Source organism: Egretta garzetta, unplaced genomic scaffold, assembly GCF_000687185.1.
Source record: "Egretta garzetta isolate BGI_Z169 unplaced genomic scaffold, ASM68718v1 scaffold325, whole genome shotgun sequence".
Classification (NCBI taxonomy): Eukaryota; Metazoa; Chordata; class Aves; order Pelecaniformes; family Ardeidae; genus Egretta; species Egretta garzetta.
In genome coordinates this window covers 2512993-2531963 of record NW_009259833.1, presented here as the reverse complement: position 1 = coordinate 2531963, position 18971 = coordinate 2512993, and the positions used below count along the sequence as shown (strand labels likewise).

General features: G+C 43.4%; 1 protein-coding gene across 1 annotated transcript; it reads right to left on the bottom strand.

Moving 5' to 3' along the window:
- Positions 1-1693: 1693 nt before the first annotated feature.
- On the bottom strand, positions 1694-4415 carry LOC104127275 (antimicrobial peptide THP2). Its single transcript, XM_009639930.2, has 4 exons — positions 4332-4415; positions 2855-2933; positions 2631-2751; positions 1694-1912 (listed from the first exon to the last, which is right to left on the bottom strand). Exons 2-4 carry the CDS (start codon positions 2910-2912, stop codon positions 1897-1899), a joined length of 195 nt encoding a protein of 64 aa, XP_009638225.2. The 5' UTR covers positions 2913-2933; positions 4332-4415; the 3' UTR covers positions 1694-1896.
- Positions 4416-18971: the final 14556 nt, after the last annotated feature.

Here is an 18971-nt window from a genome sequence, read left to right as displayed (position 1 = left end):
GGGTGACTACAGATGCGGTGGTGGCTAGACTGCCATTGCAGTCAGTAGAATCAGGAAAACCAACAGACCGGTGAGGACAGCTTCCATTGCTTGAACATCTGCAGCAGTGCCATTTCTAGTGCTGTGTGATATTCTGCCTGGTCTCCATGTGCTGTTGTGGAACAGTCAAGAACTCTTGCAAGTTTGTCTGTTACAGGGCTGTAAAAGTTAAAATCTGTAATTTTAAATGTAATATAATATACTTATCCTGCTTTCTGCTGGTTAAGGAATAGTCAACAGCTGTGTTCTTTGTGAGCTAATTCCTTTGTACACTTGTATTTCTCAGCAAAACTTACGACTTCTGTCATGATGACAACTAAAACCACCCTGATGTTTTCTAGGCACAGATTTTCACTGATTTGTCTCTATTCTGGTGTCTTTTTTCCCCTCTAAATAGAGTGCTGGACTTGCTTTCAGCCATAAGGCTCCTATGCGTTCTCTTTGCTTTTCTCTTAGCAGTGTCCGATAGAAAGCAAGCCTACAGCCTACAACAAAGAGAAAAAAAATAAAAAGAAATAAACATGCAAAGGCATTTTTCTAAAACCTGCCCAATCAGTTTTGAACTGCTTTTTGAGGGTGGACATAATCTAACTGCTCTAAGTGCACTGAGAAGAGGCATGAAGCATGAAATTTTGCCTGAATGCATGGCCATGCTACGTGTTGGAGGCCTTTTTTAGACATGTTCCCTCTGGGGGACAGCAGTACCCTCTCAGCCCCTGTTGATGTCTGGGCAAGCCCTGCCAACTGTCTCGCTGCATGACAGGGCCAGACTGCCAGCTAGCACCAGGCAGAGGTTCTACAACTTGTCTAGGCAAGTTTGTCCCTCCAAACACCCATTTTCCAAAACCTTTGCATTATGTTTGACCTGAATATAGGGAATCTTGCCACAGAGATTTAGAAGTTGGGCGGGACACCTGAGGATATGTTTGTTCTCTACTGAGAAGTCCAAAGAAATAGTTATAGGACATACAACTGCTGCAATTTTGGCAGGAAAACAAAATTCCCTCCTGAAAACATTTCAGAAATGTGCGTATCCCAATGGAGAACTGAAGGGAGTGTGCTGTACGGCGGAGGGAGTGGGAGAGGAGCTAATGAGGAGAGACCTGTATAAGCTGTTCTCCATCTATTATTTTTTATGCATCCTGTCCAGAGGGATGGAGGGGGGAAAGCAAAACTTACACGCATTGCTGTGAAATTACAGGGCAAACAACTTCTAGAAAGAAAAGAGCCGGCATAAATTGTTGCACTATATGAAATAAAAGGCCTACATCTTTCCAAGGATGCTCATGGGCATCTTCCAGAAGCCAGAACATTGAGTCTCACGTGCTGATATTTGAATGGATGGTGGGTCTAGGTTGTGAGCTATTTCTCTTTAGCCGAGAAAAGATTTCTGCATAGTAGGAAAAAAAGGATTTGGCATCAGATTCCCGCAAGGGGAAGCTGAATTCTTCTAGCCAGCCTGTCTCTTGGTACTGGAGGGTAAGGCCTTCAGTCCATGTCTGTCTAGCCCTGGACAGCTATATGTCTCAGAAAAGCCCAAATTAAGGAGCAGTTGGCACTGTAAATTGTTGCTCTCCAGTGTTTATGTGTCAAAACCCATCGCCCTCAGCCAACGCAACAGACACCCATGTTTCAGTGATGTGCATGCTAAGCAACAACAATTTATTCAAAAGCAGGGAAAGCAATGGAGAACACATTTGGGTTTACTCTACACCATAAAGCTTTTTGCATTAAAAGTGAAAGGTACATGAGGCTTTGTAGCAGGATCCGGTGACTTGATCAGTAAGGGGATTGAAAGCAAATTCCTAGGTTTAGAAGAAATTTTCATTGCTCTTGAATGGACAGTCCATAAAGTTTCTATACATCCCATGGGCTGCACAAGAAAAAAAAAGATTCAGATTCTCTTTCTGCTTGTATTCCCTCCCTACTTACTCTCAGTCCATGCATATTTTCCTCTTGGGTATAAATACTTTCCACATTATCTAATGTCATGTGTAGTCATGCTGGGACAGCCCTGTGCATTCATACCTGTAAATACTCATGAGTAAGAAGAGCATTTTCGTATTGCTTCAGGAAAAGGAGGGAATTAAATTGATATCCCTTAATATTGGGGTGAATGCATTCATTCCTGGATGAAAACAGAAGGCTAACTTTCATGCGATCATTTCTTTTTACAACACCCTTGCACTTCTTGCACACATTTGATGGCACCCAGAGAGCTGTGTTCACCCTATAGCAAAACTGAATTCCCCGCTGTTCCCCACACACCACAGCAGCCCAGTTCTGCAAATACCAAGCCCTGATATTTTGCTCTGGCATAGGAGCTGTAAAGGGGTCAAACAGGGCTGGGACAGCACAAGGCTGACATCTCTGACTTTATCCTTCTTGATGGGGTGGATCATGGTGCACATGTCAGGAGAAAGAGCACCATGGAGCTCAACCTACTTCAACGCTTGAATGTCCTCATGGTGCAATAAGTTTTTTCCTTATATCCACCCTGAACATTCAATAGCACGTTGGGGTTAAGGACTCAGGCAAAATAGATTTCTCTGCTCATACTGCAGATAAACCTTGGTGAATGTCCAACTCACAATTTGCAGCAGGAGCGGAATCCAAAGCAACTTCCAACTTTTATCAGATGGAAGGGACATCTTCCAAAATGACAGGTCCCTTTTCTACAAAGAAACATGTCCCTTTGGGGTGAAGACAAACCTGCAACAATAACAAAAGTTTTATCCAGTAGTGGTTAAAATGTGCTGGGAAATTTATTTCAGGTGCACAAAAATCCCCCCGTAGCATCTCTTTTCCACCTTACCTGGAGACACCTGGAGTGCCAAGAAGAGGAGAGAAAAGAGCAGGTAAAGGATCTTCATGACTGAGGATTTGCTGTATCACTGTAGGGAAGAGGACCAAGAAAGATGTATGGCAGACAGTCCCTGGGATCTACAGTCTTCTGAACTGTACAAATACTGTCTTAACCAAAATGGCATTTATAGTGCCTTTTTCTTCAAACTTTCAAAAACAACCACTAAGACCCATACGCCATCATGACTGCTGTGTGAGCATTTCTGGGAACAGTAAACATATATGGGGCAACACACTTTCAAGATATGTGATCATTAAGTTATTTTAATAGTTTGCTAGCTTGAATTTCTTCCACATTTTGCAAATAGTCCTTTGCCAAAATGCAATCACGAATTTATTTTTAGTTAGACTTTTATCGAATGAATAAACAACACTAAGCAAAATGAGGTGGTTATATGGTCAGCTTACAAACTTCAGGAAAAAAATGTTCATATTGCAAGGTTAAAATTTATCAAGAAATAACAGCTAAAATCAGCTTGCTTAAAATCTTCAGTCTTAGTCTACAGGCAGCAGTTCCAGTATGGAAATGTACAACCAAATCAGTTCCTGTTTGACAAATGAAATTTGAAGAATGAACATGTAAAGCCTTCATTGAAAGAGTTAATAACGGAACTAATAGCAGCAAAATGGGGTAAGATCACCTAGAAGAGGGCTTATGGGTTAAGAAGGGGTAGTTAATGTCATGGAACTTGTCACTAGAGAACCTCCTGATCTGTCACAAATTGTATTCTCTTCAGCAAGGAAGGGAAATGAGGTTGCTCTGCAAACGAAATGGCAGAGGGTGTCTCAAACCAGCTTTGAAAATAGTATTAGAAGTTTATACAAATGTCTATACGTTTGAAAATATCAGGAGAAACAAGTCGGCAAAGTTGACAGTTCTGAAAATTAAATGAAGTTCTTAACATAGAGACATAGATAAAAAATATACACTGGTTTCCATCAAAGAGACCACCAATTTCCCTGGACCACAGACATCTCTAATCTGACCCTACCATATTTTTTCCTATGAGTTAGTAAGCAGAGTATTTTTATCAAATATTCTAGCTATTAGCACATATTTGAACTACATATTCAACCTGTGCAGTTTCTGGAAAACTTAGATTAATCTTTTTTAGCAACCCACAAATGAGGTTAATGATGCAGAGGTTTGGGGTTTTGGTTTTAGGGTTGTGGTTTGGGGTTTTTTTGGGGGTTGGTTGGTTTGGGTTTTTTTTTGAGAAAAAGACAGCAGCAGATGCAGTTTCTGGAAAACTTAGATTAATCTTTTTTTAGCAACCCACGAATGAGGTTAATAATGCAGAGGTTTGGGGTTTTGGTTTAGGGTTGTGGTTTGGGGTTTTTTGGGGGGTTGGTTGGTTTGGGGTTTTTTTTGAGAAAAAGACAGCAGCACGCATTGAAAGAAAGACTGAAAAGAACTGAGAAGTTACCAGGTTATCAGGTGGGTCCCAGAAGCCAAACAAGACCTGGTCTTGGTCCTTTCCTTCCAGAGGGCTTTGGCTGTGGGGCTGAGATCCTCTTTTATAATGTGTTTCCTAAGAGGGGTGGCAACTGCTTTCTCTTCTCAGCAAGCACACACTGAGCCAATCAAAAAATTACCCATTTTTTTAGTGACTTCTTATCCAACCAGCATCAAGTTGCTTTTCATTTCCCGGTGAAAAAAAACCAGGGTTTCTCTCCAAACCTACTGAAACTTTTCTTCTGGAAAATCCCAAGTTATTCATGCAATACCTCTTGTGACACTCCAGTTTGTGTAAGATACGTTAAGCCACTGTGGTATGTGTCAAACATCTTGGGATGTACGTTGAACTGTTCCTGCTTGGGAGCAACATAATCCATTGCAATATAAAACATCTGTGTGCTTCTCTGCACTCCCAGTTAGGTTGTTTTCTGTTCCACAGATACAGAATGTAAGAACACAGAATGGACATAGGAGACTAAAACAAATGTCCATTGGCTCAGTGGCTGGTGGCCACTCAGGATGCCGAAGTAAAAAGCATATAATGTACAGAAATAAGGTGAGTGCATTGTGGCTGTGTCCCTGTACACCCTTCCAGCTGATGGAAAATACATGAGTTTAGGGAAATCCAGTGCCAGAGGTTGTCTCTGGACCCCCAGGCTGCAGAGCTCCCGATTGAGCTTTTTTCCGTGACTCCGGCTGATCTCCTTGTCCTTATCACCTCCACAGGACCTTCAGCTGATAATTCCACAAACATATTATGCCTTAGGTGAGCATTCATTTTTTTGATTATCTGCTCTCAGTCTGCCAGTTGGTCATCTCTGCTTTTTCTGCCATGGGAAGTGGCAAATAAATATTCCATTTTCACCTCCTTGTGCTGTGGTCTTTTCTTACACTCCCTGTCTGTCTGTATTCCCACACTGAAAAGAGGGATTCTGTCAACCACATCTGTTACCTAAGTTTTCTAAATGGATCCAGATATTTCAGCGGATCATTCCTGTTGTACATTTACCTTATATTCTCAGATCTATTACACCCTTTTGGGAATGGGCTGGCTAGAATTGCATGCAATGTCCAAAAAAAAAAATGCTTAGGGACATGGTTTAGTGGTGGGATGGCAGGGTTAGGGGAACGGTTGGACTTGATGATCTTAAAGGTCTTTTCCAACCTCAACGATTCTATGATTCTAAATGCATCTTGGATTTGTGTCGTGCCTAATCATATTTATTCTTTTGTTTTCAGCTCCTTTTCTCCTGCTTAATTCCTAACGTTTGCCTTGTCTTTTTGTCCGCAGGTAACACTGACATTTCTAGAGCGGCATCCACAGTGAAGTCTACAATTGCATTAGTGCAGTTTTGAAGGAACCCCTAGACGCTCCCCTGCGACTTCATGCTGGTTCGGTTTGCAGAGGGCTTTTCACATGTGCAAACTAGATTCCTTAGGAGGAAAATGAGTGGGAAGTTTTGCTTTGAAGGTACTCCAAAGGTACTCTGAAGGTACTCCAGTGCCTAGTGGGGCATGAACCAATGTGTGGGCTACATCACCTCAAGGTCCTGTAGAGAGTACATAGCATTTCTGTCTTTTGGAAACCTGGAGAATTTGGACTGCAGGATCAGCCATTTTAGGAGAGGCTGAAGGCCCCACCTTTGCTCAGCTTGGAGAAGGCATGGCTAAGTATCATCTAATCGATGTTCACAACTAACTAATAGTAGCTATAGAGAAGATGAAGCCACAGTCAAAAGTACACAGTGGAAGGATGAGGGGTAACGGACACAAATTACAATGAGAGAAATTCCAGTTAGATATAAGGAAAAAAACCCTCTCTCAATGAGGGTTGTCGAACACTGGAATGGGGGCCCAGAGAATTTATAGAATCTTGATTCCTATATAGATATTCAAACTCAACTGGAAAAGGCTCTAAGTAACCTGGTCTATCTTTGAAACTGGCTCTGTCTGGAGGGGTGGAGGGACCAGATAGTCTCCAAACACGCATTTCAACCTACATTGTTTTGTGGTTTATTCAATAGTAACATCTGAGTCAAACTGAATTCATAAATCCATATAACGAAGAACTGAGGAGCCCCAGCACAATCTCTAAGGTCTAGTGATCCTTTCCTGTCTACTGATCTTCCATTGCACCAAGTCACTTGTTAACATACCCAATAACTGTACAAAGACATCAGTACTAAACACATTTTCAGATCATATTTTACTTTACACCTCACTTCAGTCAACAAACATTGTTCATGCAATGTTTTGACGCCTGAAGTGCATCCTAATAGGTTAGGATAAGTTTGCTGTTTTGAATGACTAGTGTTTCTTATTGGCCAAGATGTCTTCATATGACACCATGTCTTACAGTCATTTAGCATCAAAACTAAACTGAAATATTTTAATTGCTTATTGGTTCCTCAGTTCAGTTACTAGTGATGTGCTTTTTTCCAATACTCTGGTATTAATTTCTTAAGTGTACGGAAGTGTACAAATATGCATTTATGCACAAACACTCATAGATGCATCTGAAAACATGTCTACAAACAATTTCCCTTAAATGCATACCCTGATAACTGAGGTAGCTTTCTATTTTCTACATATTTTTATAAGCGAACTGGTTTTGCAGTAGGGAAAAATGACAGCTGAATTTCTGGTGTGCCTATGAACTTCTGACCGTAAAGAAGAAAAGGGAGGGAATAAAATTACAAAAGTTGCAGTTACTTCACAACTTGCCAAGAGTCTGTGGTTAGGTTACCTACCAACTGTAACTGTTACTCAACCTGATTCCTCAAGGAAACAAAGATGCATTGGTAATTTGTACCACGTCCAGGTCCTATGCGCAAGTAACGTCAAGGACTTGGCTTTAACGCTGAATATCCTTGACAATGATAATTAGAAATTCTACATGGTCACTCCCATCATTACCATAGAATTGTCTTTTCCTGGAGATGGCTAAGGGAGAAGCAGAGGAGGGCTGGAGCACTTTGAGTTGTCCAAAGCTCATAGCGGTGAGGCAGGCGTTATGGAGATTTCAGTTTGTGGCTCTTAGGGTGGAAAACCTTTCCATCTCTGCCTGCAGCTCCTGTTTTCACGAGCAGGAGGCAGTCAGTCAGTTTTGAACATGAGGAGGGAAACATCAGCGTTTTGCCCTTCACAATCTCAGTGGTTTTCTCCAGTGCCTTTTGCTGGTAGAGCTGACTTACACCAGGATCACAGCAGCACCAACTACACGGTCCTTCACCCAGGATACCTGGGTAGGAAAGTGCATGGGATCCAGCCCAGCTAAGTTGGCCAGCACCTTACAGTCATTTAGCTCTTGACAACAGGTAAGTAATCCTCTCTACCCAAAACACCATCTATTTTCTAATCGTTTTCAGTGCAGAGGGAAAGGGAGTCTTCATGGAGAGTTTCCTGCTTAAATAATGTTTCTTTTGTTTTCTTGTTTCACCAAATTGAGAGGATGACCTAGTTACATTTCTCTCTATCTCCATGGCAAGTCTTCACTCCAGGTTCTTCAAGTTGGACTTCACCAGTGATGCTGCACTCCCCCACCCATTTCAGGTCCAGATCACCCAGTCCTCTGTGGAGAAGGAGAAATGCTATGATGGGGTCAGCATTTTATGTAATAATCTAATGCTTAGAGCCCTGGCACAAGAACTGATAGATGGAGCCTGAAGCAATGCTCTGCCTGATGCAGGTGGGGTGCACTATTAAGGGAAGTGTTTTCAGTGAGGTTGCAGAGTGCTGTGAAGAGAAATGGCTTTCCCCCTTTTCAAATCAAGATGTTTGGGTAATTGTGCTAAGATCACTTCCCAAAGAGGAAGGAGGGTCTTACCTCCATCTCAGGAGTCTGTATCAGGCACAGCAGATGAGGTGATAAGGAGCAAAAGGGAGAATCTCAAACTCTGCTCTTAATAGTTTTCTGATAAAAAAAAAGCAAAACCAGCAAATATTAGGGAGGTCTCTCAGTACTGCCACCCCTATTTAAATGGTACTACACAAAATGCCAGTCTGCTGTTCCATCCCTCGCCTCCAGAGGACGGTTTGTTCATGGCAATGAAGGCTGCAGGCATCTGGAAGTCATTGAAGGCAGGCATAGCAGGAACATCAGGGCCAACACAAGGCTGAGCCCTAGCAGCTCGCCAAGGAGCAGATGGTTTAGTGTGCTCTAAAGAGGAGGAAGGTTGAACAAGTGATGATGGTGGCCTAGCTAACCGCAGACTGCTCCTCAGTCAGACGGTAACATCATCCCTTTGTGTGCACTGAACCAAATTCTAGCTGTAAGGCATAACTGATGCGCGGGAGGTCAAGGTATTTTGATGCCACTGTGGGGTAGTGTAGAAATTCAGACTCCTCTAGAGCAGCTGAAAAAGCTGTTAGCAGGAGTTGCACTGCCAAAGTAAATCCACCAAAAGGAGCATAACCAGTATTTAGATGCTGTTCTATAATCGTAAGTCAATTTGCAAGGCGTGTACTACATTATAGTTAACAGATAAAGTTTTGACCCAACTGTAGATCACCTGAATCAATACCAAGTCGATGCACAGTCATAAACTTCAAACAGTGCACAAAAAGAATTTAATCAAGTTCAAGACTTTAATGATTACATAATTATCTTGAGTAACCAGGGAGAAATTATGAGATTAACATCTCTATGAACAAATCTGCCCTCCATCTTATTTTTTGACTTGACAGCTAATTGAAGGTATCAGGATACCGGCACAGAGTCCAGCCTCTTGGTGTAAGGACCACACAGTCAATGGCAGGCATGCAGCGTGTGTTCAAAGCTCCTTGGCAGAGGCCGTGTAGCCCAAAGTTCCTAAAAAGCAAAGAATCCCTGTAAACTTAATCATATTTTCCCGAGACAAATAGCAGGGGTGATCTCACCAAACGTTAGATGTCCTAAAGGTAAACATTAAAGTCCAAGCTATTTTCACTGCTCTTCCTTTATAGTTAAGGGAGAGAAATTGTTCAACTGAAGTACAAACATTTATGGTAAGAGTGCTAGAATAAACGTGAAAGTAACATCAAGGAAATACAAGAATGCCAGAAATGTTGCATTAGGAGATGTTGTGCTACAGCGTCTCCTGCAAGCTGAAGAACCATAAGCACCCATCTGCAGAACAGTATAAATAGGAGCTGTGTCTCTAACAAAGCCACCATTTCCCCTTCAGCGGGTTTTTTACATACATGGACACCTCTCCAAACCCACCCAGCAAACCATTAGGAATCAAACCCATCTCAGTTTGATAACGTATTTGACTTGGGCACTGTTCTGTGCATGTTCAGCAGCTGTTTCTGAGCAGATAATGGCCAAATCACTATGTTGCACATCCATAACTTTTGGAAATGTGTTTGCCAGTCTCTTTCTCTTTCCTTCTTTGTATCTTTTTTTCTGGTTTGTGTTATGTCAAGGGCCTGATGTTATCCAAAATGTTCCTGGGTTTCCGTTGTGTGAGGTCCCCTTAGAAGTGAAATTTCTCCGATGCCTCCAGGCCCTCTGAAGGAAGCACCTGGAGATATCCTGGCATTTTCTATACTGCTAGGCCATGATGGCAGGGAAAAAGAGACAATAAGCAAGGATTCTGTCTCTGACATCTCAGTCAAAAATACCATAATACCTTCAAAAAACAACCTGGAAACTACCAGAATATGTACCTGCTGGATACAAGCACCCATGAACTCATCGCAGAGAGAAGCTAGGTTTCATCCCTGAGAAAGGTACCATGGTCACCGCAGGAGCATTCCAGGAAGATGGCTGTTGGGAAGTGGGGGATGAAATGACCTTCCTTTTCCCTGGGGGTGCAGTGGGGTGCAAGTGGAGAAATATCTAGCTGTAAAAGCCACCAGCCCATGTGTGTGTTACTGCCCATGATGCACGCAGTTCTACGAAATACCCCTTCCTTCCTTACAAAAACCACCCAAGATTCAACCATATGAATGCCATCATAACTGATTTTATTAAAGGGAGGGGGAAGGAATAATTTCCATGCTGTTGCCTGGTTCATATTCATGTTTTTGAAGATGCTGGTGTTTGCTTCACTGCAAAGGGAGATTTTGAGAGCTTTTTGTTGCAGCAGGAACTGGTGCCACTGGGAGTGATGGTGATGGGGTGATTCAGAGGCCATTTGGTAGAGGCAGAAAGGCTTTCCAAGGAAAATCCAGTGAGTCTTCAGATCCTCCATCTCCATCCCCTGCATGGTGAATAAGAGAGAGTCTCTGGTTACCCACCAGTAGGTTTTCTGCAGTTCTCTTTATTTCAAGGAACCAGAGCAGAGGCTGCCATGGGATGTGAACACCTCCTGAGGACCCTCTATGCCATCAGGTTTGGCATTGGAGAAGTGAGACAGGATGGTGTCAGGAGCTGTGCCTCTAAGATCTTGCTCTGGAGAAAAGATAAGGAGGATATCAGTCATTGCCACAGTGATCCCTACACTTCTACATACTTTCTGCAGCAAGAAAGTCCATTACGACATGTTCCAATCCAGTAATATGGTCGACGACATATCCCTGGGAAGCAGCGTCCATTTTGGAGTATACAAGACTCAGGTGGCTCAGGAATGAAGCCCTGACCTGCACAGTGGAAAGAATTGTCATGTACCATGAAAGTGAGCAAAAGTGGACACTTTCTCTCCTCTAATTCCTCTCTCTATCCCCCTCACACCTTACCTGCAGCCCATTGGATCACCATGAAGAGGACAACCAGGAGCTGGTAAAGGATCCTCATGGCCACAGCTGGGATGTGAATTCCTTACCTGTAATGAGCAGAGACCACAAGCCTGAAGGACACTGAATGGAGGGTCCCCTCCCGGCTAGGAGACAAGGATCTGCTTAAAACATGCCCTGAGCGACCAAAGCAAAAATATTACAAAATACAACAGATTTGAATGAAGAACAGAGTGAAAACTCCATCCTTGGAGGTATTAAAAATTTCAACAAATACGTCTCTAAGCAACTGGGTATAATTAGCCCTGCTTTGGGCATGGATTCAGACTAAAAACTCCTGGACTCCCTTCGAACCAAAATTATTCTGGGATTCTCTGGTGTTTTGGTGGTTTTTTGGTTTTTTGGTTTTTGTTGTTTTTTTTTTTTTTTAAATATTGGTCTTATTCCATTGAAAAATTATATTCCAGACCTGTACAACACCAGGCAGGTTACTCTGGTACCATCACAGACCCACAAATTACCCACCTTCAACCTACTGCGGTTCACAAAATGTTGAGACCGAGCCAACCAACATCCTCAGGAAAGTCTAAAAAAGACATCTGTATCTCTTGAACATCAATTAAGGTGACAACTCACTCAAAATTACTGGAATTTGGGCAAAATATGTAGCTCAAAATGCAGCACTGAACTGTTGTGCTGGCTAGATGCCTGTTTCTGTGAGAAGCCAGACATTTCTTAACCGACAAGCCCTCTGTCTCTGATGCCTTGAGTGAAGGTTTCTGGGTCTCTGTTCACTCCTCTTGGAGATCAGCAAACACAGTTTCTTCCTGCAAGGCCTGGAAGCACCCATGGTTCTGCAGGACACGTACAGATGGGACATACTTACCGGAGTAGTGAGAAGGAAGGGGTTAATGAAAGCAGAATACTCATTAGACTTGAGATTAATGAAAGGAAAAGAAGTGTATCAAGGTAAAGAGGTGTCGAGAATCAGGCAGAGAGTTACCGGCAGAGGAGGTGGAGGATGACCACTGCCGTCCGTCTCTCTCCTCCAGCGGGTGCCCCAAACCCAAACATGCCTCTGCTATATAAAGGTTTGGGGATGCTGGCAGTGCAGTCACAGGCCAATGAAAAAACCCTTTTCCAGCCAAATTTGTCCTACACTTCGGTGTCTCCCAATGAGAGTGGATGGTCTGCTCTGAGACTGCTTTCACCGCAAAGCCCTTGACCTTTGTGCAACCCATCTTAGACCATCCGAGTTTGTGTAAGACACGTTAGGCCACAGGATTACATAAAATACCTGTGAACATGCAATGACTGCTCCTTTTGGTCCTGCAGGCTCCCTAGTCTGCCTGTGGCATGCAGATCCGTTGTCTAATTTGCAGCTGTAGCATGGTCGTTGTTTCCCTTCATAACATTCCATCCTTCACATCTGACCTTCTGGTTGTCTTTTCTCCATGTCAGTAAAAGAATAAGCATTTCTTACTTTCCAGCTTATTCATTACAAAGTTAATAGCTTAATGATGAAACTATCAGGTACGAAATTATAACATGAATATGATCTCCCATATGAAATTTTATAAGAAATGACATTTTCATTTCTACTCCTTCCTCTCTGGATTGCTCTTGGGTTTTTTTCCCATTGTTTCAGTGTCCTTGCTGGTATCAGCTTTTACTGAATCTGCCTCGGGCTGCCCAGCCTTTGGCAGGATAACCAGCACACCTACCAGCCTCATCTATATTTCTCAAGTTATCCATAAAAGATAAGCCCTTCATTAAGAAGAAATTTCATATCTTATCCTTCCAGTTTTGAACAGCAGTGAGAAGTCACACACTCGCTCCCTATATATGTGCATGTATCTTTGCATACACATATTATACATGGATCAGTGTACATACAGGTATGCAAACACTAAATATTTACTTCAAATATTTTCAAGACTTTACTGTTTCTGAGCCATGAGCATGTTTGCTGTTACTCAGCCTAAGTCCTTCTGGGGCGCAGAAAGCAGCAATTCCTATTTCAGAAGTGCTTTTGCTCTAAGTCTAAACTGTATGAATAACCCTGTCCTCTGTCAGGACACCTCTATGGACAACTTATTCCACACAATCCAGCAAACGGCGCTAGCCAGGGTGGGAAGGATGGGTGAGAAGCCCAGTTAGGAAGCTCTGCTGAGGCTCTTCCACTCCTGGCCATGTGTTTTTAACCCCCTGAGTCCATTAAGGCAGCCATGGCATGGAGGAGGAATTTTTTTTTTTTTTTTCACAGGGAACACATCAAAAAAATTTCTCTGGATCTCCAACACTGATTTTATTGGAGCACAGAGTCAAATGAGGAGATTTTTGGCATGGAGAAAATGCAGACCTCCCTGTCGCCTGTGTCTACTGGTAAGCAAACCTTTCCTCCAGGTTTACCTTTATGTGGTTTTCTGGTTATTATTATAAACCCCACACAGTCCCTTTCTGTGACAGCAAGAAATGTTCTTTTTTTTCACCTTTCCTTATCCCCATCCTGACAAGATGCCTGGTCCCTGTTCCTTGGGGACCTTCCCACTCTCCTGTGCTACCCCAGCTCCTCTGGATATGCCCCTGCTTATCCCACTCTCTGCTCCAGAAGTTTTAACCCCTTCAAAAATGTCAACAAATGATTGTCCACCAGTCAAGAATCTAAAGTCAAGCCATGCCTTGCAGTAGCTCATTTGCTAATCCATGACATGGGCAGTTCATTTCCATACTTGGAGGATGGTGGGAAGACCCAGACACTTCGCTGTGCTGTGTCCCACCAGGCAGGAGGTCTGGATCGTGGGTGCCCTCGTCTGGAAGCTGCTGCCTTGCAGCTGGGCTGTGCAATGCTGGTGTTGTAAAGGGCAGAGCTGGGAGGAAGCTGTGGATGCTCAGCAGTAGCCGAAGGTTTGACAGCCGATGAGAGGGGCCACCAGTGGCACTCTGGCTGTGCGGTGCCTCATGTTGGTATAAATCCCCATTTGTCTTTTTTTTTTGTGTCTTTCCCAGGCATCTTTAGGTGTGCAAAGAGAGGATTAACAGAGAGGTTAATTTATCACAGCTCTTAGGCCCAGCTTGCTTGGTTACTCAGCATCTTGAGCCCCGTTGTGCAGCTGGGCTGGAGCAGAGCTGAGCAGTGGGTCATGGAGAGCTGAAACCTGGGCTGCAGTAGAAGCTTACAGAGGATTTTACAGAGAGATGGAAGTAAAAGCTATAGCAAAATAACACTGAATGTTATCCTTCTTTCTTCCCCGCACCACAGTGCTTACTTTTACAAAAACATATATAGGTGTTCGTCTTCAAATAACCAACCACAGCCTTTGAAGGATGCTCCTCGCTGAGTTTTGCAGCGTGACCCAGAGGAGCAGCACTCCCCATCTCTCTCACAGAGACTTCACTCATTTTCATTCCAGTTGTTTTCCCTATTGGCAGTTACACAGCTCTATTTACCCTATTCCCTTTGGAAAAACATCTGGCTTGAAGAAAGCAACATGGACTTGCTTACGCAAGGTACAAGGGTAATTTTCTGGATAGGGATGGTGCTGGAGATGGGAGGTGAGTGGGGCACCAGGTTTCATGGACATCAGTTGTACTGGTGATGTTGGGCTGGAGCAGGAGTGCCCAGGGACTGCCTGGTTATGGCTTCCTTATGTAAAAAAAAAATAATAATCTAGGATTGCCTTAAAAGATGCTGTGATGACTCCTAATTCAGTCAGCCCAGTACCCCAGCAGCCCAAAACTTGCATGAGCCATTGCTGGTCTTAAATTGGGCTGTACGTCTAAGAATACTTTAAATCACCTTTGAACAAAAGGAACAAGAGCAACCTAAAACTTCTATAGTGTCTTAGAATCCTGAATTTTCCCTTTACAGCAACTGTTGTCGATGAGGTGATGTCCCACTGCAATAAAAATAAAGGTGTAATGGAATAGGTGTCGCTGGCAGTGTCGCCAACTTCCCCTGGCAGCTACGGCGGTGCTTTATAGATCTTCTGGACCATGTAACCAGGAGGACTATAAACCTTGCTGCCCAGGAGGGATGTCATGCTTGGCTGAGGAAGGGGACTGGAACCTGCTGCTTCTCTCTGTGGGACTCTACGTGGATGATTTTAAGGAATCTCAGTGACAGGAATATCTTCCCCAAAATCAGCTATCAGCTTTATGGTTGCTTGAGTGCCCTGAATGGAAAGGCAGTTCAGATGTATATCTTCAAGTTATTTAAACCTATGTTTTGGTCCCAGCTAGTTAAACTCCCCATGCGCCATAAAGCCTGGCTTTGCAAGGCAGTCATAGAATCATAGAATTGTTTAGGTTGGAAAAGCCCTTTAAGCTCCCCCAGCCCAACTGTTCCCCTACCCCTGCCATCCCACCACTAAACCCTGTCCCTCAGCACCTCGTCTGCCTGGCTTTTAAATCCCCCCAGGGATGGGGACTCAACCTCTTCCCTGGGCAGCCCCTTCTAGCACCTGACAACCCTTTCGGGGAAGGAATTTTTCCTAATGTCCAACCTAAACCTGCGCTGGCACACACAGCCAAGCTCTTCACATCCAGCCTTTGTGGCTGTCAGTCCTGAAGCAAGTTGTGTGCTACGGGCTTTTCAGCAGCCAAACGCCTTACTGGCCCCATCTCCTTTTCCCAGTTCTGCGGCTCCAAGATAAGGGAGCCAGAGGACACAATTTTATGCTCTCCAGTTCTCAGCCTTCACAGATAAATATTACTGCTGTCTCTCTGGTTCCCTGAGCAGCTTATTTGCCCTCATATTTCAAGGGCTTTGGAAGCAGAGGGCAAGCCCTCTGTTTGCTGTGTCCTCTCTGAGCTCAGGGCTCTCTGCAGGTGGAATTTCCAGGCAGGTTTTGGCCAAGTCAGGTCTGGGGAGGTTTCCACAGGGCTGGCCAAGGCCACTGAATGAGCAGCAGGGCTGTTCCCTGGCTGGATTTCATACCCTTTTTTTTGCAAATTGTGGACGTGCCGCGAGGACAAGCATTGGGCAATTGTACCAAAGGTCTGCTGTCCCTTCCCGTCATCTGCACAGAGGACAGTGACGGAAGAGGATGGCAGAGAGAAGGTGAAGGATCCGGGTGGCTTCAGCCTGGCTGAGGACATCCCATCATCAGAGGTAAGCTGCAGCGTGACGGAGGCAATACACAGGCACACGGGGTTTACCCAGTTGCCTTTCCAGCAGGATCTAGAGCGATTTGTGGGGCTCTGGATTGTCTGAGATCTCCATCTGGGGCTGGTGGATGAGGGTCAGGAGGGAGGAGACCAAGGCTGGAGCAGGCGGGGAGGCCAGGTGGGACACAGGGACATCTCAGGTGGCACTTGGCCACGTGGAAGCAAAAGAATTGCGAGCTGGGTATTCACAGGGGACAGGAGTCTGTAGCATGCCAAGTAGTAAAAAGCCAGCTGGGATTTAGAAGAGTCCTTCCACATGTTTGTGTTAACAACATTTTGTATATAAATATATATACGTTAGTGTGGATTTGCTAGGAGGACCATGGGGAAATGGGAGATTAAGAAATGCCTTTGTTATAGAATATGTGTAACTTTAAATAAACAATTACTTAAATTAATATCCTGACGAATCCTGAGTCAATCACAGATTAGAATACCTGGATCACAGATCTGGATTATTCTTTCCTGTTCTTATGTTCTTCAGCTAAGATAAAATACAACACAGTTAAAAAAATTCAGCCTTTATTCCTCTTTGAATATTTATATATTGTGAATATATACATCCATATGGACAGGCATGCAAATACACGCACACACACACATATATATGGGCTTGCATATGCTCTCAGTATAAAAGAAGAAGATGATTTTTAGGGCTCCACACAGTATCCTTTGCAGTGCTGCAGAGAAAGGAAATGAAGACATTCTGCTGTCCAAATGCTTTCAGTATACAATATTAATTGAAATGCATTCTTTTATTGTATGTGTTTAATTGCCAAGGAATGGGTTAGGGAAACGTATCGCTTTCGTAAGGTTGAGTAGATAAAACAATTCTGAGTCAGTACCTGTATACTGTAATTAAAGTAACAGTTTAATTGAAGCAATTTAAAGTAAGTTTGCCATCAAGTATAACAACAGATGTAATTAATTAGTTGAAGATCTTATCCCAGTCTTGATTCGTCTTTGAGCTTTGATCTGTTCTGTACCACTTTGGGCAGGTGGAACAGGCACGAAGTGGGGAACAGGCGGAAAGAACCCTTTTATCCTATTCCAAGGTCCTTTTCAGGAGGCGATTGAGTGTCAGCCCCCAAAAGCTCAGTTTAGAGCTCTGTGCCTCTAGGAACGCATTTATAGATTTAATATTCATGGTGTTTTTCTGCCTCTTTACATTTCATCATTTAAGTAATTTTTTTAAAAAAGAAAAGAACCCCACCAAACCCAAACAACAGAAACAGATTCTCCTGCCTACTGTAGAGCACATACACATGTTCCATCAATGAAATGATACAGGAATGGGATTTAAAATAGCTGTGTCTTCCTGGGCAGTTAAAGCACCTGCTTTGATTTTGCCTATCGTATCTCTTAGGCCTAAGTAAACAGGATTTTGGACTCCTGTGACACAGGGAACGATGATCTCTAAAGGAAGCAAAGGTGTCCCACCTCCCCAGGCACTCATCATCGGCTGTCTGCAGAAGAAATCCCACACCCCTTCTCCCCAGACCTGCCTCAGTTACCTGCCAGGTTCAGTGTGATTTTCAGAGCAAGGACTGGCTTCTTGTCCTTTGCAGAAGTCCAAAGCAGATTGCAAACACTGAGGGCCTTGAGGTTGAACTGTCAGAAAACATAATTCACTAACACATCAATGCTGGGAATCAGAAAACATCAGTATAACTAAGAAGAAAATCCATAAAACCCTGCTGTGGTAGGTATCTCCAGGCTTCAGAGAGGACCTTTCTGCAGTCGGCACCAGGCACCATGGCCATGGGACAACCCTATAGAATTAGGTTCCTGCTGGAACCAAACCAGAAGTTTTCAGTGTATGTCCCAGGATGATTTTTCACAGCCCACGATGGATCAACATGTTGTACACTGGGGTGGTGGAAGGTGCTTTTTGGAAGAGCCAACTCATGTGCTTGGGAAAGGGGAGGGAGTTCCTGGGTGGTCACCATTTCTCATCGGCTTCTGGGAAGTGACATTTCAGCTGCTGGGAATCCCTATGAGAAGCCCGTGTCCTTGGCAAGCTGCTCTGTGGCAGCTCTGTCATCAACAGGAATATATAAATACAGTTGGTTTGGGGGCAAGACATCACTCTGTGAAGCTCCCCATTGAGAGGAACCAGGTAGGACAGACTGGCCACCGTGCCGCCTCTCCACTCTCTACCTACTCATGTCTGCAGTCCTCTAGGGTGTGCTGAAGACATGGTTTCCACACCAGTCTCAACTGATAAGGATAAAAATGTGTACCTTTTTGATAATATTTTTTGCTTCTTTAGAAAGAAATTAATCATTCCAAGACATATAATTTTGTAGCTTAATTTAATCCTCATAAACAACTGAAATATACCAAGTTTGGTATTTCAGTAATGCACTTGGCTGATGATTATACTCAATAATGATGATCCTGAATAGTAGTTAGTATTATTTTCAAAAGCTAATTGGAAGAAATAATGATGGAGAGATACTTGGAGGCTTTCAGCTGGCACACATTATAGAGGTAGATGGCTCCTTAGATTTTTCTGTGAAGATGTTTTCAAGGAATTACTACTGGCTTGCAAGCTACAAAAATGGCTATTTAAATAATAATTAAAGTTTCTGAGTGTTAAATGCTAGAAGAAATTAGAAGGGCTTAAGTCATTACCATATATACCTGAAGCAAAATATGTGATAATTAAACAAAATGGACATTTTAGCCATGAAACTACTTGCTACAAGCAGGAAGCATCAGACCATACGGGCTGCCATGAAGAAAATTAACTCCATCCCAGCCAGAGCCAGTCTGGTTG

What these genes read in the sequence shown, in the direction of transcription:
- LOC104127275 (XM_009639930.2), bottom strand. Translation starts at nt 2,912, where the DNA reads ATGAAGATCCTTTACCTGCTCTTTTCTCTCCTCTTCTTGGCACTCCAG. An exon ending in GGCACTCCAGGTGTCTCCAG is followed by an intron (nt 2,752 to 2,854) that starts GTAAGGTGGAAA and finishes TTATTGTTGCAG; the next exon opens with GTTTGTCTTCACCCCAAAGG.